The sequence below is a fragment of the Monopterus albus genome, unplaced genomic scaffold, assembly GCF_001952655.1.
Source record: "Monopterus albus unplaced genomic scaffold, M_albus_1.0 scaffold43.1, whole genome shotgun sequence".
Taxonomy (NCBI): Eukaryota; Metazoa; Chordata; class Actinopteri; order Synbranchiformes; family Synbranchidae; genus Monopterus; species Monopterus albus.
Window position 1 is genome coordinate 2,495,223 of NW_018127923.1, and position 24,451 is coordinate 2,519,673.

The 24,451-nt window shown below is 40.6% G+C and overlaps 1 protein-coding gene across 1 annotated transcript in view; it reads right to left on the reverse strand.

Annotated features, from left to right (window-relative positions):
* The window catches only part of LOC109960058 (cadherin 1, type 1, E-cadherin (epithelial)), a 32,740-nt gene that overhangs the window by 5,031 nt on the left and 3,258 nt on the right, over window positions 1-24,451 (reverse strand). Inside the window, exons 3-16 of the mRNA XM_020599900.1 lie at window positions 24,138-24,249; window positions 15,810-15,898; window positions 15,119-15,310; window positions 14,443-14,583; window positions 13,978-14,133; window positions 11,999-12,143; window positions 11,469-11,641; window positions 8,810-8,938; window positions 7,625-7,810; window positions 6,516-6,760; window positions 2,916-3,058; window positions 2,534-2,625; window positions 2,172-2,304; window positions 928-1,146 (exon numbers count right to left, since the gene is read on the reverse strand). Of these exons, the coding sequence (XP_020455556.1) occupies window positions 928-1,146; window positions 2,172-2,304; window positions 2,534-2,625; window positions 2,916-3,058; window positions 6,516-6,760; window positions 7,625-7,810; window positions 8,810-8,938; window positions 11,469-11,641; window positions 11,999-12,143; window positions 13,978-14,133; window positions 14,443-14,583; window positions 15,119-15,310; window positions 15,810-15,898; window positions 24,138-24,249 (2,155 nt within the window). The remainder of the gene's footprint in view (window positions 1-927; window positions 1,147-2,171; window positions 2,305-2,533; window positions 2,626-2,915; window positions 3,059-6,515; window positions 6,761-7,624; window positions 7,811-8,809; window positions 8,939-11,468; window positions 11,642-11,998; window positions 12,144-13,977; window positions 14,134-14,442; window positions 14,584-15,118; window positions 15,311-15,809; window positions 15,899-24,137; window positions 24,250-24,451) is intronic.

The following is a 24,451-nucleotide window of genomic DNA, read 5'->3' on the forward strand; positions in this document are numbered from 1 at the left end:
TAATAAAAACCTTCATTTAAAAACTGCATGATGTGTTTACTTGTGTTATCTTTGACTAATATATAAATTTGTTTGACGATCTGAAACATTACAGTGTGACAAACATGCAAAAAGATAAGAAATCAGTAAGGGGGCAAACACTTTTTCACACCACTGTATATTCTGTCTGTTTTTAGGTACTTTTGGAATTTATCAAGATATGTGTGTGGTGTCTGTTCTTATGGTGTCTTGTTGCTGCTCTATACTGCTGCTGGAACACAAATTTCCCCATTGTGGGCTCAATAAAGTCCTACTTACCATTGTCACTGCTGGATCGTTATTTTTCTTACTGTTAAAGACCAAAAACCGAGGTTACTCTACTCTGTGTGTAGCAAAGCCTGTGGCTCACTATTGCACTGGGTTACATGTTCCTTCATTAATATAAAATGGTGCAATTTATTTTGACTCAATCCCAGGTGCCACAAATATAAAGCATCAAATGGGGATTATGCTCCACTGAAAACAGTCCAACAAATGCGCCATTTCACTAGGTGGTCAAGTTTCTATTTGTCGCTTCATAATGCATCAAAATGTTCTATGAAACCCAAAACAAACTAACATTACATAATTCCTATACTGTAATGTATGTCTCATGGTTCTTGGCAAAACTGTGCTGCAGTTGTCAGATCAGGGAATCGGAGCTTCTCTCAGTGACAACCGGTCACAGCAGCCTACTGCAAACCAAAGTTGTTGGCACTCTTATCAGTTGCAGGTTATATTTTTCATTGGGTTCCACTGAACGATAAGTGAAATGTCTTGCAGGTTTCCAACAAAAGTTGTAATGCAAAGCTTCATGATCTCTGCCTAATAAGATAACTTCTATCTATAGTCTTTGGAATTATGATAAGCATATTTCAATATTTAACTCGTACTGAATAGCAGACTCACTGAGCAGCAGCAGGATGCCTCCCAGTATTCCTAGGATAACAGGTAGATTGGTGCCACCGACAACACGTTCTCCACAGGACACGTCTTCCCCAGTGCAGTCACACACTACAGCCTTGACAGTGTTATCCTGCTCCAGGCCCTCCTTGTCAGCAACCCTCATGACCACAGTGTAGTCTCCACTGGCCAGCTCAGTGGTTAGAGTTAGGATAATGCCCGTTTCTGCAACCAAGGAAAACAGAGGAAAATTAATTCACAGCCCCTGCACTGCTTGAGTTTGTCCAATTCCAGCACTATTTTCATAGAAAATTTTCAGTGGCAGACAAATTTAATGCCCTTTTCTACAAACACTTTAAACATCTTGGCATAAACTACTTTGTAAATATGGAGGATTTCCCACTGAAGTCTATTCCTCAGGCATCAGTACCATGCTGTGTATTGCCTCCACAATGATATCCAGTCCTTCAAATCTCAAATGTTATACCTTAACTGAAGCATCTAACATATTACATTTTGGGAGCCTACTTGTGTGTTCCTCAGAAGAAACTCTACTTTTTATGTTAAATTCAAGAACAAAAACCAGAACTGAGCACATCGCTCCGGTTCTCATCTTTACACTGGCCACCAGTTACCAACAGAATAGAACTCAAAGTGCTACCGTGAGCTTCTAAATCACTCACTGGTATGGGGCCAAAATACATTTCTGGTCTTGAAGAATCCAAACCCATCAGGGCTCAGATCCTTACAATGCAGTTAGCTGGTAGAACCTCGGGTCAGAGCCAAACAGGCTGAAGCTGCATACAGATGGAACCAACTTCCCGAGGACCTTAAATGTGCACCAACTTCAAGTCTAAGCTGAATTTTTTTTAATGCTCATTGGTTGTAATGTCTTTTTTTGCCTACATAAAGCAGTCTGAATTACCTCCATGCACAAAATGTGGTAAAGCTGCCTTGCTTTCAAATGTAAGATACATTGAGCTTTAGATTTTCTGATCAGAACCCAGGCAATGGACAAACTGAAGAAGACCACCAGCAAAAAAAGCTTCTTTTTTTTTTAAAATTCAAATCATATGAGCTTTTCCTACAAACTTTTTAAAACCCTTTGATGTTTTTTTCCTTCTCAGTGACAAGTTCCTCCTGGAACTTGCCGTTTGATCGGGTAACATTTTTGCACTTGCTATTTGAGAAACTACTACTCCAGGAACCAGAATAGGTTGTATTTCTAGTCGTGTGTGAATACTACATACGGGTGTCGTTCATCCTAGCAGTCCAGTTGTTCTTTGACGTGCCCTGTAAGGAGACGCTGTATGGAGAAGCAAAGGACGGTCCATCTATATCTGTTACTGACAGATACTGAGGGCCTGGTTTCTTGTTACACACCTGAAAAAATAAAGTCAAATTCAAGCTTTTGTTTATTCTGATGATGCACACCAAGGGGCTTTTGCTACATTTACCTCTGAAGTTAGCCATTCTTTAATCAGTAGAATATAAAAATAACACCCAGCACAGATTATACGTTCTGCACCAAAACTTGTCTGTGTTGCATTTCATCTGTATTAGAAGTGTTCAAAACTTGACAACTGTTCAGCAGTTGGGAAAGATGACACACCTTGATTTCACGCTGATCAATGGTGGGTGCGTTGTCATTGACATCTTCAAGCTGAATGATCAGAGTACCAGTTCCTGTGGCTGGGATTTCATCTGAGGAGATGACAGACACACACACACACACACACACACACACACCTATCAGGATATAGCAAAAAAAAATTCTGGGGAACTTTACATCATCTTAGACTTTTTGGCTCCTAAAGCAGTTATCAAATCCAACAATGCTATGCTGATATACTTGACTCTGCATAAAAATTCATTCAAGTGGGCTTAAAACAAATAGCATCTTTTCTGATGGACTGTAATGTGCTTAAAAGAGCAGCACGCGTTTCATTTTCTACTAAGCAGATGTGCAAAGATAAGTCTTGCCTTCCACCTACCATTGTCATATGCACCAATGAGTGCTGTGTATTTGCTGTCCTTGACAAAGTGGGACTCTCTGTCCATTAGGCGATTGACTGTTATCTCGCCCGTGTCTTTGTTCACATTGAGCCAGCCTGCAGGGTCACTAAGTGTTTTATACCTGCACATTGACAAGAAAAGCACAATAAAATGCTGTGCAAACAAGCTGGTTGCAACTAACAAGCATCGCAATGTGGCATTCAGAGATCATTTGAACAACATTCCATTAATATGTAATCCCTAATGAAGGTGTTTGTTGTTTTGCTTGGACATGGGGGTAACTGAAGCTGGAGATAACTCGTATTTCATCTTTATGGCTGTGGCTCGGGAGGTAGAGTGGGTCATTCCCTAACCGTAAGGCTGGTGGTTCAATCCCTGGCTTCTCCAGCCCATGTGTCGAAGAGTCCTTGAGCAAGAAACTGAACCCCTAGTTGCTCCAGTGATGATACTGATGTGTGAATGTGAACATTTGTGCACGCAAATGGGAAACGGTGCTTTGAGTGTGCATCAATGTGTAGAAAATTGTCCTCAGCCACCTCTGTGCCCAGGTGAGCTCGGCGCTCGACCCACTGCAGTTTGCATACTGTCCTGGCATCAGGGTTGATGACACCATTATCTACATGCTGCATCGAGCCCCATCTCATCTGGAGTCCCCCAGAAGCATGGTGAGGGTCATGTTCTTTGACTTCTCCAGTGCTTTCAACACAATCCAGCCATCACTGCTGAGGGGGAAGTTTGAGGGGGCAGGTGTGGACCAACACCTGTCTGCATGGATCATTAACTACCTCACAAACAGACCTCAGTTTGTCAGGCTGCATGACTGTGTCGGACGTGGTGATCTGCAGCACGGGGGCACCCCAGGGGACGGTGCCTTCCCCCTTTCTGTTCACCCTCTACACATCGGACTTCAAGTACAACTCCCACCACTGTCATCTACAAAAGTTCTCGGACGACACCGCCAATGTTGGATGTGTATCTGGGGGGGATGAGTGGGAATATAGGGGGGTTGTTTCTGACCTTGTCGAGTGGTGTGAGAAAAATCACCTGGTCCTGAACACCAGCAAGACAAAGGAGATGGTGATTGACCCCCGGCGGAAATCACCAGCACTCATGGGTGTCCACCTCAACAACAAAATGGATTGGACTGAAAAAACTGAACGCCCTGTACAAGAAGGGCCAGAGCTGCCTCCACTTGCTGAGGAGACTGAGGTCCTTTGGTGTGCGGGGGGCACTCCTTTGGACGTTTTATGATACTGTGGTGGCATTTGCTGTTCTTTACGCTGTTGTGGGCTGGGCAGGAGGTAGCACGGTCAGGGACAGAAAGAGAATAAACAAGCTGGTCAATAGAGCTGGGTCTGTCCTGGGCTGCCCCCTGGAGTCCATCAAGGAGGTGGCGGACAGAAGGATGCTGGTAAAACTAACATCCATCATGCACGACCCCTCCCATCCCCTGCACCACACAGTAGAGGCTCTGAACAGTTCCTTTAGCGCAAGACTGTTACATCCCCAGTGTAAGAAGGAGCGTTACCATAGGTCGTTCCTCCCCACAGCAATCAGACTGCACAATACACCACTGCAGGGATAAGCTAGGTGAAAGTATGAGGGACTATGTAATAGTCAACTGAGGTGCAATACTCAAATCCTGGGGTAAAATGCATGGTTAATATGCACATATGTAAATTCTGTTCTTGATTATTCAAATACTTGATTCAGTCTATTTTTGAGTACTTGGAATTTATCAGGATGTGTTTGCAGTGCTTGTTCTCATGTTATGCTGTCTGTTCTCTATTGCTGCTTGAGGTACTGAAATTTGTTTATCAAGATATGTGTGTGGTGTTTGTTTCTCATGGTGTTATGTTGTTTGTTCTCCATTGCTGCTGAAACACCGAAATTTCCCCACAGAGATCAATAAAGTACCTACCTACCTACCTACCTACCTACCTAAAAGTACTACACTTAAACTTTAAGTACAAGACCATTTATCATTTACTTTGGCCAATTTGTTATATATTGGGAAGACATGGGGGAAATTAAAAAACAGGAAGACTTAAGAATTACGGCAGCTGCAATTATCACTGACAGACAGCATGTATCATCACCAAAGGTGGATCTTTTTGTCAAATCTCAAAGCTATGTGATGTACTGAACATCAGACAGACACCAACTGGAAAGGTCTGAACAACAGTAAAAACACACAAAACAATAACACTAGCAAAAAACAGGTAGGTGCAAACACAAATACTAACCATGACTAAAATTTAAACAGTATAACTGGTTACCGTAGGTCTCAAAAGCCTGCTTAAAAAAAAAGTAAGTTTTTAAGGCCACTAGCTCACTTTCCGCCCTCAATTCTACCGGAAGAGCATTCCAGAGTCTGGGGCCGTAGATAGAAAAAGATCGGTCGCCCCGTTTTTTGTAGCGGGAGCACGGCACCGCCAGCGACAAATGATCAGTGGAGCGAAGAGCTCTACGCGGCACAGAGACTGACAGCAGGTCAGATAGGTAGGCTGGGGTGAGACCATGAATAGCCTTACAAACAAACAATAGGATCCTAAATTTAATTCTAAGCCAATGAAGAGCACGAAGAATCGGGGAGATATGGGCAAACCTGGGAGCATTGGATAGCAGCCGAGCTGCTGCATTTTGGACCAACTGTAATTTCTGAAGCTAAGTCTGGGGTACTCCTACATCCAAGGCATTGCAATAATCTAACTGTGACATAATAAACACGCGAATAGCCTTCTCCAGATCTCCATGTGACAAAAAAGGTTTAACCTCCGTTAAGAGTTTTAGCTGAAAAAGACAACCACTGCCCTAATCTGTTTCTCAAAAGTAAAAATTAAATCAAATTTGTATAGCGCCAAATCACAACAAAAGTCATCTCAGGACACTTTACAAAGTAAGGTCTAGACCTTACCATTATCACTATTACATAAGGAAAACCCAACAAATTAAATTAATCTTTGTATCACCTCAGTGACTTGGCTGGGAAGCCCATAAACACATTCACTGCTGCAGTTAAAGCCAATTCAGATGTAGAGCATTTTTAGATGCGTTTTTTTCCATGCAACAAATGGAACTTGATTCTATAAAATGTACTGCATCTCTGACACGTGCAACTATTGCAGTTCAGCCCATTTCTGTTGTCCGTCGCCCTGGTGTTCGCCCACCGTCCTCCCAGCTCATCAGGAGCTCATCAGGAGCTGAGGATTGACGACTGCTCTGTCCCCTCAACCCCCGGCAGGTAACACTACCGCCACGCCAAATCTCTTGATCCACAAGAAACACTGAGCCATGCAGTGCTGAAGTGTTCACACAGAATATGTGCTAAATTGGGAATGGGTTGGAGGATTTGCAGCTTCTACATAAATCGTTTCTACATTTGATCCCCAATAATAAGCTTAAGCAAGCCTAAAGGTTTTAGTGATAAAAGTACTCTGAGCACTCCTGAGATTAGAAAAATGAAGAGGTTATCCAAGAGCTTGTTTCAAGTCTACTTTACTCTAGCAGTGATAATGTTGTATTCAAATACATCTTCAAAGTAACAAGGTATTCCATTCAATGGAGATTGATCTTACATGACTTTCTGTTTGCGTGCTGTGTCTGGGTCAAAGGCAGTGTACAACGCCACATCACTGTTGACAGGAAGGTCCTCTGGTTTTGACACTTGCTTCTCTAATGGTTCAAAGATGGGTGCCTCATTGACATCTATCACATTCACCACCACTGTGGCGGTAGAAGTCGGCATCGGAACAGCAAAAGGAACATCATTCTCCACTGCAACAAGAAGTGTGTGTTTGCTGGTCCTCTCAAAATCAAGGGGCTGGTTGGATGGAAAGAAAAGCATGTTAATTTTTCAGTCTTACAACCAATGCTGCTTTACAACCAACAGGAAAGTTCATTTTAAACTCTTCTTAAACTAGGTTTTTATGCAGTTTCTTGGAATGTAACAAAGTGAAAATAAAATTTTTTATTTATCTCTTGCAACTTTAATGCTGTTTTAACTAGGGATGTCCCAACCCCGTTTTTCTGACAGATACAGATTCTGATTCCTTTCATATCAATTATCTGCCAATACTGATTCCAATCTGATACTTAATTACCCACAGTAAATGATCATTAAATATGACACTGAAATTAATCTTGCACTGTATTTTTCAGGAGCTTCTTGATCCTGTTTCCCAAATATTAAGTTTATTAGCCTAAATTATTGATATGAACCAAAAGAATAAGTGGGAGCTGGACAACACTCAGACTTAGATTCATTAACAGGGCAGATACTAACTATTACAACATTTCCGTATGTGAACAGAGTTAGTCTAACTATTCTAATTTAGATATCGCTGCATTAACAAAACAGACCAAGTTAAAAATGGGCTTCAGGTCCTGGCTGCCTGCTGTAAAGCAGGAGCGATATGCCAGCCTACACACTGGCAGTGTAGACAGCTGGAGTAATGTAGCAGCTTATTGGATTTGTCATGTGCATCTCAACAACATGACCAAGTCTGCTCAAACAGAGGACTGTAGTTCTACATATGGATTGGAATTGGCTCTGCTCTCTTCTGCTCAATGCCGATTCTGTAAAAAAAAAGTGCCTGGATTGGTGTTGATGCTGATACTTAGTACTGGGTCGGGACATCTCTAGTCTAACGCTGCTTGCTTGAGAATGGCTGCTTTTACTTCCTACCTTGGCCGTAGTAATGATTCCATCTTGTTTGTTACTTCCTGTTGTCACAGCAAAAAGTCCTCCAGGATCACCAAGGACAATTTTGAACTTGGCATTCCAGGCTGGGGACTGAGGCTCATCAGCATCCGTTACCGACATTGTAACGACCAGAGCACCCACTTTATTTTCTGGTACTGATGCATTATACTGGGAACATGTAAGGGATGCGTTAAATGTTACAAGTGTGAGGATAAAACAACATGAGAACACAAAGATGGTCAACTAAACAAAACAATTCTACTTAGCCTTAATTTCATGCTCTATGTTTTGCACTTTAGTTCATTACACGCGAACAGCTACAAAATAGTATCACATAATTTACTCACTTTAATTCAAGCACTTAAATTGTGCCATTTAACACCAAATAGGCCTTTAAAAATTAAAGTCACTACAGGTGACATGTCTTTTTAATGATGCAAAGTTTTAATCATGTCAAACTTCCACAATCAAAACTGAGCTCCAGTCCTGCTTAAACCACCGAACAGAATGAAAAAGGATCAGACATTATTGCTTACAACCTATTAAACTACCAGAAATGATTGTTGAATTATGTTCTCCAGGAAATCTGTTGTTGCCTTATGACGTGGACACTCCAAATTATTTAAACACTGACCACAGCTCTTATTAGCGGTTGACCAAAATTGGTCTCTCTCTCTCTCTCTCATTTATTTTATATATATATCTGTATCTAAAATGCAGATACGCTTTCCTTTTTGTACCAGACAAATTGCAACAACAAATGAGAAATCTGCTGAACTCAACATTTAACACTAATCAATTATGAATTTTTATTTCAAGTATTTGAAAATAAAAAATTCGGGTTACTGAAGTGTAGGCGCCCCATAATTACAGAAGTCCACAAGTAATCGAAAAACTAAATTGTTGAAATACCTGCAGACATTTTTTGTTAATTGGCCTTGTGAGCACATACATCAGCTGATGCCATTTATCTAAAAATGCTAAATGTTGGTCCAATTAATAGACCGACTGATTAAAAAGTTTGTCACTAGCCATTACAATGACCCCTTGCACACTGCAAGAAATTTGAAACTTCACAGATCTGCTGTACCCTGTTACATTTGCTAAAGTATGACTGGACAATTGCTCTTTAGGGGAAGAGTTTATGAAACGGCACATGGTACTTACAAAGGGTTGAGTGAAGGCTGGAGCATTGTCATTGCTATCCGTTACAGTCAGGATTACTTTGGCTTGACCTGCCAACCCTTTTCCCTCCATGTCTGCAACCTGTACCATCAGAGTGTACTGTGGGTATTTCTGTTGAAAGAGAGACGCACAATGATGCCAGCTCAGCAACTGGAAAGCTTTCATATTCTGTAAGGGGTGCAACAGTTCTGAAGCCAAACCTGAAACCACAGTACAGAAGTCCACAGCCTTGGGGCACAGTTCCTTTTTTCCCTTTTTAAGTGCACCTTGACCATTTGACTAACTTTAGCACTGGTCTAAAAGATGTCAGCCTTGCAACATCTGACTTGTACAAACATAAAACATCCTGAACTTAGACCTTATGAACAGCTTGAACACTGGTCTAAATGAGCCTCTCTAATACTTTTCAAAGCAGAATCTCATTTATATGACACATGAGTCTTAATGTTCTTATCCAAAAGAGTTAGGGTTTAAAAAAAAAAAAAAAAAGTAATAGCAAAACAACAAAAATAAAAAAAAATCCTTTTATGGCTAGATGATCTGGTGAGTACCCTATTAAAGTCAGACTTAGCATGTCATGTCAAAACTTTCAATACAAGTTCTATTGAATCTGGCAGGGGGAAGGCACATCTGCAGCAGTGGAGTCCATTTCTGCAGATGATGACGAAACAGTCACTAACCACAAAAGGCTTGAGGTGTCATGTCAATTTTGCAGAAATAGCCTACTTATTTAGTATATAATGGAAAAGAAGTCAGTGATGTGGTGCCAACAGAACATACATTTGTAACAGGACCCAGGCACTGTACAACCTGGTAACATAGTGAGTACTGCCTAAAGTAAATGACATAATTGGTGCGGCTGTCTGCTTTCATAAAAGCATTTAGTCCAGCCTAACTCAGTCAAATCAGAGGATAAATCAGAAGTTCATTTAAAACACATTTCAGCAGTTACAGTGGATTCAGAAAGTATTCAGACCCTTTCATGCTTTATACATTTTACGTTTCATACTCAAAATTGATTCAATTTTTTTTCCCCTCAATCTACACACAGTGCTCCAAAATGATAGTGAAAATGGGCTTCTGGAGTGTTTCCATCATCCTCCGTCATGGCGGATGATGCACCGTGGAGCTCTGTCGCTCTCAACTTCAGCTGGGCTCAGGTAAAACCAGGGACCTCAGACCGACGGCCAAGTTATTGTACAGGATGAGCTGCTCAATTTACTCTCTATAAAAAATTAGGACAATAAGTCAGGATGAGATTGCCCTGCTGGCAAACATTTTGTCCTACTATGCAGCAAAACTGTTCTCACTAATGGCCTTAGAAAGACACCCACAAAAAAAACAAAAAAAAATAAAATAAAAAAAAAAACTGTCCCCTGCAACATGGATGTCTTGAGTCTACTGGGGAAAATGGAGAGGCCGCATGCTTAAGTCTGTGCCATAAAACACAAACTGCAGCTACAGGCTGATGTCTGAAAATCTGCCATCATGGTAGGGATTAATCACCAGGTGTGTGCTCTGATCCAGGACAATGGTCCGGATGCGTCTGCAGTAACAAGTGGAGCCACTGGCTCAGACAGCACAGTGTTGGCAACAAAACAGGTGGGAGTCTTGGACGTGATTGCCGTGGCGGAGTCTTCCACTCCAAATGTGGAGAAGGCTATGGACAGTCCCAGAGGGCAGTCACCCTTGCCAGGCCCTCCAAAGTGGAGTCAAGTTGTGAGAAAAGGCTGATGTCCTTATTCAGAGAACTCTGTTAACAGTCAAGACCAAGCTGGTGAGCGTTTTGCTTCAAAGTTTTCACCAGACCTAGAGGTGGAAACATTATGTTGTGCATCTTAAGGAAAAACTTGGCCGAGAGATTACCTGTCTGAAACTGTACACAGATGTAGCACATTTAAAAGTGTCTGTACATTATACCAACTTCATTGCATGCAGCAATCAAGAGCTTTGGACAGAAGGCACATTTGCTTGGCGATATGAGCCATGCAGGACTGAAGTTATTGGAATAAATGCCGATTCTGCTGTGGGGAGAATGAGCAGGCCTGCTAGTGCTGTGGGCATGCACTAGTCTCACTGAATGGCTATTTGGGTTTTGTCATAAACTGCCATGGTCTGTCGCTGGGCCAAAGTGTAGGGGATAAAGCCTGACGTGTAGCTGTTAACCTTTTGGAAAACTGTGATACATTTTTTGCAATAAACATTTTTAGACAGATAAACCCCTGAGAAATGTACAACTACCTAGAGACCCAATTATGTGCACGATGCCAACTGTAAGGTTCCGAAGCGCTTTAGTGATATTTGTTCCATATATGATTTTATAAAGGGTGATCTCTATTAGGGCTTACTGCCCTCATACAGGCATAAAAAATGAGAAATGTAATATCAGGCCTGTTTGGAATGACTATGTAGCTCAGTATCATGCTGAAGCCTGCAAAGCCATTAAATCATGAATTATAGCAGGTAGACCCAAACAAGGGCTTGTGCTCGAGTATAAGAACCCGACTATTACAAGCATTGTGTATATTGAATGAACTCAATCCATTTAAAAAGAGTAACAAAATGTGAAAAACTTGGAAGGGTCTGAATACTTCCTGAATCTACTCTAGGTATCAACGACAACTGTATTTTAAAACCTTACCTCTCTGTCTAACCCATGACCACTGACTCTGATGACCCCAGTGACTGTGTTGATTTCAAAAAGGGGGTCACTGGGAAACGGTGGGTCCTGGCTCAGAATACTGTAACGGATTACTCCATTGTTAGTACTTGGATCATCTTCATCTGTGGCCACAACTGTAATCACCTCAAAACCTGGAGAAAAGGAATTTGAAAATAGAAATTAAGTTCAGAGGTTCTTAACATATTCAGAACACTTCATCTGGTGATTTAGCAAATAAAAATGGGCTGTTCAGATGCTACTTTTCCCCTCTACTTAACAGTTGCTTTTAATATTTCTATCACTAGCTAAATACACCACTTCTGGTATTACACTATAAACAGTCCCATTCTGAACAGGTGCACATACTGTGTAGTATTCCCCCACTGTGAAGGATCCCATGGACTCAACCAAATCAAAAGTTTAAGACAAAAATTAGCAGCTCTATGCTGCTCTTACTTTTGAACACCAAAAGAGATTTTTCAGGCTTAGGTAAAAAGTACTGACAGTACCTTTTGGTGAGGCCTCAGGAACTACTCCCAGGAAGATGTCTTGAGTGAAAACAGGGTTGTTGTCGTTCTGATCAATTACATTCACTACAATCTCCATAGGTGTCTCCGCATTTCCCACGCCTTCTGCCACAGCATGCGCTAGAAACTGCACACACAAATTTGTATTATAATACATGCAAAAACAAACTATATTTATGTGAATGTACATGAATGACTAAACATTGGGATGACCAGTTTGAGTTTAGAGCAAGGACATTTTGTCCAGTTTTCACTTTGACAACTTCAAAGGGCTGTTTGAGGGTAAAGACTTGTTTTATGGTTTAGTATTAGGCATTTAGATAATGGATATATTATAATAGGGTAGCATGATGGAGCAGTGGTTATTACTGTTGCCTCACAGCAAGAAGGTTCTGGGTTTGAGCCCCAACCAATCTAGTGCCTTTCTGTATGTAGTTTGCATGTTCTCCCTGTGCCTGTATGGGTTCTCTCCGGGTGCTCCAGCTTCCTCCCACAGTCCAAAGACATGCAGCTTAGGTTGATTGGGCTAGCTTTGACTTGAAATTAGGGTTGTATACATCAACAGACGCTTGACTGATCTGACGTTATTGACGCAGGAATGATTGCAGGTAGCCCATCATTCGGTAAGGCAGCTGTTGCGCTGCATTATGGGATTTGTAGTTTGTGTGTTAGCACTTCATATCGCCAAGCCATATAAAAATTCCCCACTCACCCCCCACTTTGGGGCGGTCTTGTATTCCTTCAAACTCGGGTCCTCTACCAGAGACCTGGGAGCTTGAGGGTCCTGCGCAGTATCTTAGCTGTTCCTGGGACTGCACTCATCTGGACAGAGATCTCAGATGTTGTTCCTGGGATCTGTTGGAGCCACTCTCCCAGTCTGGGGGTCACAGCCCCCAATGTTCCTATTACCACGGGGACCACTTGTGCCTTCACCTTCCACATCTTTTCTAGCTCTTCTTTCAGCCCTTGGTATTTCTCAAGCTTTTCGTGTTCCTTCTTTCTGATGTTGCTACATCTATCACTACAGCCCTCTTCTTCTGATACAAACTGGTAATGGCCAACCACTTGGACATTGTACTGGTGGACAGACAGACGGTGAGGTGTGTGTGTGGGTGTATGGAGTGAGTGTGTAGTTGTCTGCAAGTGTCAGCCCTGTGATAGACTGGCGACTTGTCCAGGGTGGACCCTGCTTCTTGCCCAGTGTCAGTTGGGACTGGCTCTAGCACCAAACCTTCAGGATATACAGTATAGATAAATAAAAGCTGTTGAATCCCACCCACACTCAAAGATGGCGCCCAGTCACTTGAATGAAAATTCTCACCTGACACACGAGCCAAATGTTTTCTAGCTTCCGCATAATGCGGCCCACTGCACACATGTAATAGTGTTCCCCCCACTTCCTTCACCAGTGCGCTCCCACTCGGTCCATAGATTTTACACTGGGATGTCGTCACAAAATAGTTAATTGTTTTCTAGGTTCTAGGGTACTGTCACAAACAAAATCTTTTTAATTCACAATACAAAGAGTGGTAAATTGATGCATTTGCAGTTCCACAGTTTTACAGGCACCTCTCATTACTGTGGCCTGTAAAGAAAATACTTTTTAGGGCCATAGGGGGAAAACTGGCTCAACAGCTGTGGGGCAGTGTAGCATCCAGCTCTGATAATGCATCCATGTTTTAGATATGATGGTCAAGGACAGGGTCAAAGATTAGGGAACGCATTATGAATGTCCTCACAGTGACAGCTGTACAAATGTTTGTTTTATAACCAGCCATTCAAAAAGCTGAATTTACTGCCGACCTGTCTTACTGATCTTATAGAGCACACAGGTGCAAGTAAAACTTATCTGTATACAATTACATTTGCATAAAATCATGGTAAACATTACTTCTGAAGCAAAAAAAAAAAAACAAAAAAAAAAAAAAAAAAAAAAACACCACCTCTTAGAGGGTACTTACCCTGTACTCGGCCTGCTTCTCTCTGTCCAGTGGTTGTGTGACATAGAGACGACCAGTATCTTTGTTCATGAAGAAAAGACCAAGAGGAGGCTGATCAGCTCCTGGACCAGTGATGCTGTAAATAATCTTCTTGTTTTTATCTTCATTTGAACGGATCTAGACAAAACACAACACAACTGAGTCACAACACTCATGGACTACAGCTGTAGCTGTAATCAGCCGTTACAAAACCAAATGCAAAAAATTTTAGCTAATACGTTTAGTAAGCACTGGGACAAATAAAAACAAGTAAATTTAAAGCAATACTTGATCATAATGTAAACATAAAATCAAATGAGTAAAACCTAAATAAAAATCTGAGCTCAATGAATACAGTGGCATCCAACACAGACGGCCTTTGCATATTCAAATGTTCCAAATGGAGTTCAATATCAAATTGTCACAAAAGGTTTTAGTTCCTCTTACATGAGATACATATTCGGGAAAGGGTCCTCTGGAATTCTCTGCAACATTTAGTGGAGGAATAACCCAGTCTCTCTTCCTCCTCCTCAGCCCTTCAGCAGACACGGGGAAATGCAGAACAGGCACATGTGGATCATTTCCATTCTAGGAAAACATGCACACATTTAGTCAGGGAAGGGTTCAACAGTATAACACTCCTAAAAATAAGCAAAATGCAAAGAACTTAAAAACTTTAAGTCAATTATATTAATTATGACCAGTATTAAAGGACCAGACAAACACTTCATGAACTATAGCTTTCATATACTCTACTTCAGCTGCTAAATAGTTTCATAAAGACACTACAATAAGTACTCCTATTAAGATGCCTATTACTAAAGTAATAGTGTGCAGAAAAAATTAAATAAGCATGCACATTAATAAGGCCTAAACAACATATCCACAAATAAAGATTTTCCTATCAAATGAACCAGTATGTTTTGCCCATTCACACAATCAGGGGGGCAGTGTTTGTTATGAGGGGGAAAGTGCTTGCACTGTCAAACTACATCCAAAACAGTCATTATTCCAGGGACTTGAAACAATTTGACGCCTGATCTTGAAAAAATATTTTCTTTAAAATTATTTTGAGGTATTTTGTCCCTCCCCGACAGTCCTCCAACAGTCTCTGTAATCCTACCCCTGTGTTATTAGCAAAGTCCAATTCAGTAAGGTGGTGCTGGTAGTTGTGGTGTCCACGGCGATGCTCATCACTTTGGTGGCGACTCCCACGAAGCAATACTGTGACAGGAACTGTCATTTTGTGACCTTGTGGCCAGGCGTGGATGACAAAGTCCTGGTGTCCATCGTGAAGAACTACCGGCCGGTTTACCTGGATGGGAGAAAAAAAAAAAAAAAAATAATCCACACACAGAGTGATGGCCAATATGTAACAATTTAGGAAAGCTCTAAATGGCACAAATTAAAACTTGGGCAAACTGAACCCTGAGGACAGTTGGGAGGATACTCTTTGCCAACATGTATAGAGGTAGACTACTCTTATGGCTGTTCATCTAAACCTGTGCAACATTTCAGGTCAGCTCAGGTTATAAGATTTAAAAAAAAAGAAAAAAAAAGCTAAAAATTGAAAGACTGTATGAAAAGCAGGATGAGCAGAGGTGGAAAACCGAGTTGAGGAGGATGTCAAAATGACCATCATTTAAACTCATTGGTGTAAAATGTAAGGATTTTGGATTGTCAATGTTTAATGTCGACATATGTTTATATGTTTACCAGGTGTATGTAAAGCACTTTGGTTGTTTTTAAGTGCTATATAAATAAAGGTTGAACTGAGCATTAAAAACCATTATAATCCATTGAACACTACTCACCATCAATACGCCATCTGTCTGTACCATGAAACGGCTGTCATCACTGGTAAAAGGGAATCTTGTGCGGCCTGTGCAGTCAGTGAAGCTCACTGGTTGGACACAAAAACAGTTATCCATTTAAAAAAAAAAAAAAGTAATTGTCAAGTCTTCAGCACAAAGTAATGTTCACCTTTTGCAAAATCAGAGAATTATAGAAACATCCTTGTATGTCATTACAGCCTCTTTCAGACAGTGACGGATTTAACCCGCATCACCTACATGAAAGGGAGAAGTGGTTGCTAGATGATCATATACAAATGAACTATGTTGAAACTAAGGGAGGAGAACAGGTCAAATATACTCAATGCATTGTGGCTTGTTCCAGTTGGGATATAATAAAGGCCATATCACAAACACCCAATACAAGTTGTCAGTTATTTTAAGCACTCTCCACTCCACTCCATGCACTGACTGAATACTGTGTTGACCAGTCAGGTGTGATGACAGACACATGATACCATCAGGTTAAAAGGGGAGAGAGACTGATGGTCTGGAGCACAGAGACAAGAGGAGTGTGTACACAGCAAAAAATGAGTGACAGTCACAATCCAAGTAGCACTGGATGCATTTTAATACAGGGCTCCAGATTGTGACCATTTAGTTGCATTTGGTGACTATTTTAAATAAGTTCAATCATTTTAAATTTTATATCTAGGTGCCGTCCCTGGTAGGCTAGTGGTTAAGGCGTAGCGCTCTCGTCGCTGCGCCCCGGATTCGAATCAGAGTTGCGTCAGGAAGGGCATCCAGTGTAAAACATGTGCCAAATGTCAACATGCGAGTTGTCAGTGTGACGATTCGCTGTGGCGACCCCTAAACGGGAAAAGCCGAAAGTGACAATCAAATTTTATATCTAGGTGCTAGTGTTGTCATGATACTGGAATTTCTAACTTCAGTATTACACCTTAAAAAGACAAAAAACTATCTGATAGAGGGAGAAAAAAAACTCACAATTGAGGGCTAAAACATCTTTTGTCATGACCAGTCCTCAAAATGTCCACTAAAGCTATAAGAAAATGGAAAACCCTTAAAAGCTTTCCTCAACTTGGGTGCTTCAATAAATGGAGACAAACAAAATAAAAATAGGTGGGCTATTTAGTTTAACCAAAAACTCAAGTTCTACAATACTTCCAAATGTAGTCTTCTTTGTCAAAGTACATGGGCAGAATGAATACATTTTTATAATTATTCAACTGAGAACAAGTTCACTGAAAACCTATTGTAGCCTACATGTCCCTACCAATATTTTGGTATTCAGTCTGGGAGATTTTTGGTGTTTTTAAAATAGTATGATTGAACACATGGAAGATATGCTAACAAAACCATTAAATGGAAGGCAACTCCAGGGCACCAATAGACAAACTGAAAAATTGCACCATTAAATTTGAATTGAATTAAGACTAATCATAGTGGAAACTTCTACCTTATTGTCAGGATTGTGTAGCGCCAGTCTTCTGTCTCAGTTGGTGCTGGTGCGCTGAAGGGATAACTTTTGTACATTGCATCATCCAATGGTTTCAGTCAGTCAAATGCCAAACATATCGTCTTGTAGATGTAACCTCAGGGAGGTCACATCGGAATGATCTAAAATGACTTCACTCTAAAGATACTGGTAGGGACATTTCTGTCCCAAATATTGGTGGGGACCTGTCCCTATTGTCCATATGCAGTATGAGCACTTACATCTAGGGATGCACCGAAATGAAAATTCTTGGCGAAACTGAAAAAGAGGAGACCAAGGCCGAAAACCAAAACACGGAAAGAAATTATGCCAATTATTAGTACCACCATTGCATTTATGACTATGACTGTGTACTAACTTTACTAAAATCAAGGCATTGCAATTGCATAAATTAATATTAAAGTTCAAAGAATAAATCAATTACAAATTATGCAAATATTTAGCACATTGCACAATATAAAATAAAACTCAAACTAAAATGTTTAACTTGACCCCACTCGTGTACATTAAATAATAATGTACAGGCCTACTGGCCTGCTGAAAGGTTGTAAAATTAAATGTTCTCTCATAAAAACAAAGTGCATTTAGGTCAAGTGCATTTTAAATTTTCTCTGTAGGGCTACTACAAGAAAGTGCATTCAGAACAAGTGCAACTGCTTAAAGATACGATATTTTCTCTTTAGGCCTTCAACATAATAGTGTATCAAAACAAAGACTGCCATAGCCCATGTTAACTGTAGAACTTTAACAACAACAAATGCACCAAGAATTGCAGATGTGCAAAGTGGATAATAAATATAAGCTCATTCTACTTCTTGAGGTAAAGTGGCAGGTTTTTCTTGATGAAGAGTAACTTCTCTGCTTTATCACAGTGAAGTCTGTTCCTCTTCTCATCGAGAACAGGAGCTGCTGCACGACAGAGAATGGCTGATCATCTAAGGCAATGAATTCCTTCTCCATCTTTTGTGTAATGCCATTTGCCTTGACACCATCACTGGGAAACTTCCCTGCCTTTTCAAAAATGTCCGCCACAGACGGAGTGGGCGTGCTCGGAGTGGTATTCCTTTTCTGTGCCGCGTTCCTCTCATATTCAGCGTAGCGATCGGAATGTTTGCATTTCAGGTGATAAATTAAACCTGACGTGGAGAAAGTCTTTGCAGATTCACTCCCTCTTGAAATTTCACCATTACATGTTTTGCAAATCGCTGTCCGTCGGTCTTTCTCAGATGTACTGAAATACGTCCACACCGCAGACATGTTGCTTCAGACAAGCACGTGCAGGTCGCGGTTTGTTTGTGTCATCACAATGTTTCGGCCGTATCGTTTCGGCGATAAAAGCATTTCGACCGAAAACCGAAAATGCACTTTTGGGCCATTTTCGGCCGAAACTTTTCGGTGCATCCCTACTTACATCGTGGCCGATTGAGTGAATGTACAGTTTAAGCAGTGACATCACAGATTCTGGCCATGTGGGAAGACTGATTAAAATGCACAGTGAGTAAGCACATTGTACACAACCAACACAGTTAAATTTTAAATCTAAGCCCCCCGCCCCCAAAAAACACAATGGATGTTTTATTTCAAATTATGCTTTTAACTTGCATAAACTAAAAAACATCTGCATGTGTTATGACCCTCATCAGAACCAGTTAGCTTAATTGTTTGTGTTTCATTTCAATGAAAGCAAAATAGGGTGCCATTTGTTGTTTTCATTGAATTAATTGACTGAATCAAATAATCAACTTGCCAGATCCCCTCCCCTAAAACAGTGCACTAAAAGTCACATTTTCTGCCAGTTGAATTTTTTTTAAAATCAATACATTTTGAGCAGAGGAGCTAACCATTAAATATTTCACTGTTAAAGCTATACATAAGACTAAAAATTGAATAATCAAGTCATTTAAACTAAAAGTTATCAAATTAGAACTGGCTTCAATAGTTTCACAAATTAAGAGCAGCTAAAATAAAAATAAATAAATAAATAAAAAACACTTTTCGATCCTCAAACTTCCAGAAGTACAGTGCAGCTTACACTAGGGCTGGCAAGGCTGCAGCATAACTGCAAGGGCATAGTTATGACACCTACTGCAAACCTGATTTCACTGCAGTCACCGCCATTTAAACACTTCTCAACCAAGGGCCCAGTAATGATTGTCAACACCGAGACATTACTAGCAGCTAACTCTGTTCCATCATGTACTTCACTTCGGACTGCTTTTGAAATTTTAAATGTAAAACACACAGAGGCACTTATTACTGCAATATTGTAGTGCACAACATGTGCCACCCGAGGACAGTCATGATATAAACAACTGAAATGCACTTTGTGAATAAAGTTAAATGACAAATCTAGTTCAAAAGCATTTAATCCCTGAAAGAGTATTTGGTACGACAGTGATATACTGTACATCTAACATTCAGCTTCTCTCCTTCTGTGGAAATTTGGCATATGGGGTCTAAAAACAAACAAAACAGCCAATCCATAAAAATGAGGAAATTCTGCTGTCCCAGTACTACTTCATTTCAACAGCACCATCATTGTATTCACATAATCAGTATTCCACCTGCACTCCAACCCTGCTGCATAACTCTGGTGTTTAGCACCCTATCCATTCATTCAACAATTGTAGGTTAGACTCAGGCTGGGTCACAGGAAGCTACCACATAATGCATTATAACAATTTCAAATCCAAATAGAATACATACATCAGGCTCCATCAGGGTTGAACGCAATTATGGGGTTTAGTGTTCAGCTCAGATTGTTGACTTCAAACCAGAATAACTGGTCTGACTACTCCAGGTCAAGTTAGAAATCCTTCATGAAAATACACAATAACTCACCGATCTCTGACTTAGCACTGTTGATGAAATCATACTGAAAGTGCATCAAGTAATAAACTAGTCAAATCTGCCAGGACAGGACCAAGTGAAGACCAGAGAGTTCAGACTGAGATAAAAATGACCCAACTAACCACTCCATTATTATTTTTTTTTAAAGAACCTGAACCATGCTGGCCAATGGACATTTGCCTACTTATCCAGCACAAAACTCACATGAAGGTGGCCAGTGGCTCCAGACAAACATTTCATACTAATGACTAGGGCTGCAACAACCAATTGATTATAAGAAGAGTTGTCAGTGAATCTGTCAACTGTTGATTAGTCTAGTCAGGTAGCTGTGTTAAGACAGTCAAGAGCAGACATGGCTAGATCAAAGACTGGGTGAGTGCTACTGCTCCACACTCTAGTTTGGTAGGTGGTAGGTGGCTGTAATCCACCTGCAAGTTGGTTTGTCAGCCGCCAATCAAAATAAGAAAAAGAAGACTAGTTCAGTAGATCAGTGAGGCATTGCAAAATGTTTGAAATATGGCCGAAGCGGCGGATATTAGGGAGCATGGTTACAGCAGGGAAAAGGTTTCAAGTTTGGGAGCACTTTGTTTTACAATCAGAAAGAAGACTTTTTGCCAAATGTGCAAAACATATCTGCATTGTCAAGGGAGCATGATGCTAATGCAATAGCACCTAAAGACAAGATACATTGGAGTTAACATTACAGAAGAAGGGGAGCTTGGAGCCAAGTAAGTCAATTTTAGTAATAAAAATAAAAGTGATAGTGTACAGTCATGGCCAAAAATACAGGCACCTCTGCACCACTTCTCCCAGAAAACTTAGTCTAATACTGTATTTCTCCTGCAAAGAAAAACACCTGCTGCCCAGGCAGATATCGGCCACTAAACAGACAACCTTTGCTGACTGTAAAACAGCATTAACACAGTAGTAAACAACCGACAAGAACCCTCTAGACAACACAATAGTTCTGATAGTGATGTCCCATACAATTTCATGTAATGTATTTGTCAGCAGGGTCCAAAATGTTAACATATCTTTCAGACTCTGTTAATGCCCCTGTGTAAAGGTGAAGTTCACTCATATTCCCTCACCCCCTAATCTCTTACCCCAAGCATGCAGCCCTGCACAGAAAAACTGGTATTAGCAAAAAATGCTTTTTCAAAGTCTGAGTGCCTGCGTTTGCTCTTATTCTAAGTTATGCAAGTCGTACCGACATAAAAGGCTTAGCGAGGTAAAACATATTAGCAACTAACAATTTATAAAAGGTTATTTTCTGATTAGTTGATTAATATTTTGGTTAACCCTCATGGGTTCCTTTAAAAATTACCACACATATGTACCTAAATGCAAATTGGTAACCCCTTATAAAAACAGCTCAAAAAATGTCAAATTCATATTTTTTTCCCCACTTTAAACTGTCCAATCTTTTAAAACTACTTGTTCCTGAAATATACATATCAAATATGAATTATATTTCTTTTAACCCTTCATAGGCCAGTATGTTTTCATAACCCCATATTTTTTTGTGGGGAAAAATATGAAAAATGACAATTTCCAAAAAATACATTTCAACCGGGATTTGATTATTTTTATTATTAGGCCCTGGGATGGGTCAATAATTGGTAGCAACACTGATTTTGATGCATTATTTTTTTTTTGGCAGAGGCAGATTTTAAGTGCCTAGTGGCAAAAAGTGTCCACTTACAAAAATGTCAAACTCATATTACCCTGCTGTGTTCTAAAAATACAAGATTAGTTTGAACCAGAACATTTATTTACAAGAAAAATGAACAAGGAACACTAAAAAACATGAACTTTGAATCACTCTGTGTATTACAGCCCAGTTCAAGCAGAGCAGAGGCTGCAAATGGAAAGTGAGTGGTCCTTGCAGATGAACTTTTGGCACTTACAGCAGGTGCTTGCAACCCTCTTTCTTGTGCACATGTAACACTTCTGTCTGCCCTGGAGTTTGCTCCTATGAGCGGGGCCTGCAGCAGCACCATCATCCTGCAGTTCCATAATTAGCTCTACAGCTGATGATGCCCGGGGGAAGACGCTCTTTATGTGGGGCGTCACCAATTGTTCTCCCACCTCTCTGATGAAGATCCTCCTCTAATTCTATTCCACACTACTGCTTATACTTTTGGCTGCAGTGCACCTGCACACAGGAGCTGAATGAGAACCCAAACAAAGTCCAATTCTGTTTGGGTTCTTGCTTCTCATCTTGAATTGAATAGATTGCGGCCTTATGAAATCGGACATGCACACATGCATGCACGGACACAAACATGCATGCAGGCATGGAGGGACACAGACACAGACACACACACGCACACACAACTCATGGAGTGCGCATGAGCAAATCAGAGCAGAAGACGAGAGGAGACATGAGCCGAACGGAGTCAGCTATGATGAATGCGGTTAGTTTCGCTTCAGATCTTGAATTATAAAACACAAATATGGCTTTCTAAGACAAAAAAAAAAAACTATGAAGTTAGACACAGACACACCCACATGGTTTGTTTTATGCAGCTAGAGCTACGTTCGCGCGAACACCGTTACGTGAAGGCAAACAGACACACACACACACAAATCATATTGATAACACACAATAGTGATGCACACTTTATCATTTTCAGTCTTTCTGCAAGTCACCCTTGCAAAATCAGTGGAAAAATAGTGAAATTTGGATGAATTTGCATGCACGGTTTCAAAATGTTCTCGCGTCACCATCTGCTGGTCAACTACTAAAATTGCATTTTGAGACCCTCTAGTTTAAAATGGTGTATTGCTTCAGGGCATTGAAATATGACATGATAGGATGTATTTGGCATCAAAAAAAGCATTTTTAATGGGTTTCAATGGTCCATAACAGTACCCTAGGTACATGTGAGTATTTTTTTTTCTTTCAGCCATTTTAAGCAAATTTAAGGAAGTTACACCACAATTTTTAAGTTTTTATAAAATAAATATCCTGTGCCAAATTTTAGCTACATTCATTTAACACAGCCAACATGGCTTGCAAAATAAAACGAAAAGGTTACCACTAGTCACCTAAGACTGCATGAGGGTTAAAAACGTTTGATTCGTTTTCCCAGAAAACACTTTTACCAATAAAAGTTTTCCACCAAAATAAAGTGCCAAGATTTAAGACATCTAAACGCAAGGACAAATGAGTACAGAGTTAACAACCTTGACTTAATGGGAAAAAAATGCAGACAATGCAAATACTGCCAGTGGCATGAGGTCGCAAAAGGTATATGGGGTTCGAGCATGCAAGCATCAGAATCAGCTTTCTGGCCAGGTGTGTTGGACACACAGGGAATTTGACTCTGGTACATCGGCTCTCAATGTGTATGTACATATCCCCATGCAAGGGGCAAGTAAACCAGCATAAGGCTGTGTATATAGCAAAATAAGCAGCATTAACAAGCAACAACAGTGCAAACAAAGCAAAATAAGTATAAACAAAACATAACAAAAATAATAGTTATTACTGTGACAGACACTTGTACTGATTAATATGTAGGCAGCCACTACCAACAAAGTGCCTCAGCTTGGTCCAGCGGACCTACTGTTTCCATCCACAGTCAGTTCTGGACATTAACAGAAGAATCAAATTATCAGTTGGCCTCTGCAATGAGCACTGCTACATCTGGTGGATATATACATGCAACACTGTGGGCGACTTGCACACACATTACTTAGAGGACTTAAGAAGGCTGCGTTACCATCACTGTGTCATCGCGGGGGATACACGGTAAGATCAGGGCCCGTGCACAGACCTGTCACAGATCAGGCATGGTTCCACCGTGGTCCAGCCAGAAATTTAAAATGGTTGCATCTGTAAAATGTGCTCCCTATATTGCACAAACTAAAGGTACTCCATGTGATACTGGATGTTGGAAATGAGCAACAGTTTCATTTAGGTCTGTCTGTAATAGGCAAGTGAGCGAGAACAGCCTCCTGATTGTTCTTACCTTGACCCAGTCTGGTGCCCTGGGTCAGATGCTTCCTGGTCACTTTGAAAATTAATATATCCGACTTGAACCCAGGTATGCATGTTGGCTCCTCAGCGCTCAATGTAGAAGCCTAGAAGAGAAAAAACAATTTGATAAATTATGACATTGACATTAAGGCAATTTATAGTAAGGACATGTCGTTAGGTATTAACATTATAGTTGCTATACTTACAGTAGCCAACATGAACAGATAACTAGTTATCAAACTAAAAGTTGTGACAGGGTGTGCTTTAGAGTGATTCTGTGCTATACGCCTTACTTATGACTTGGGT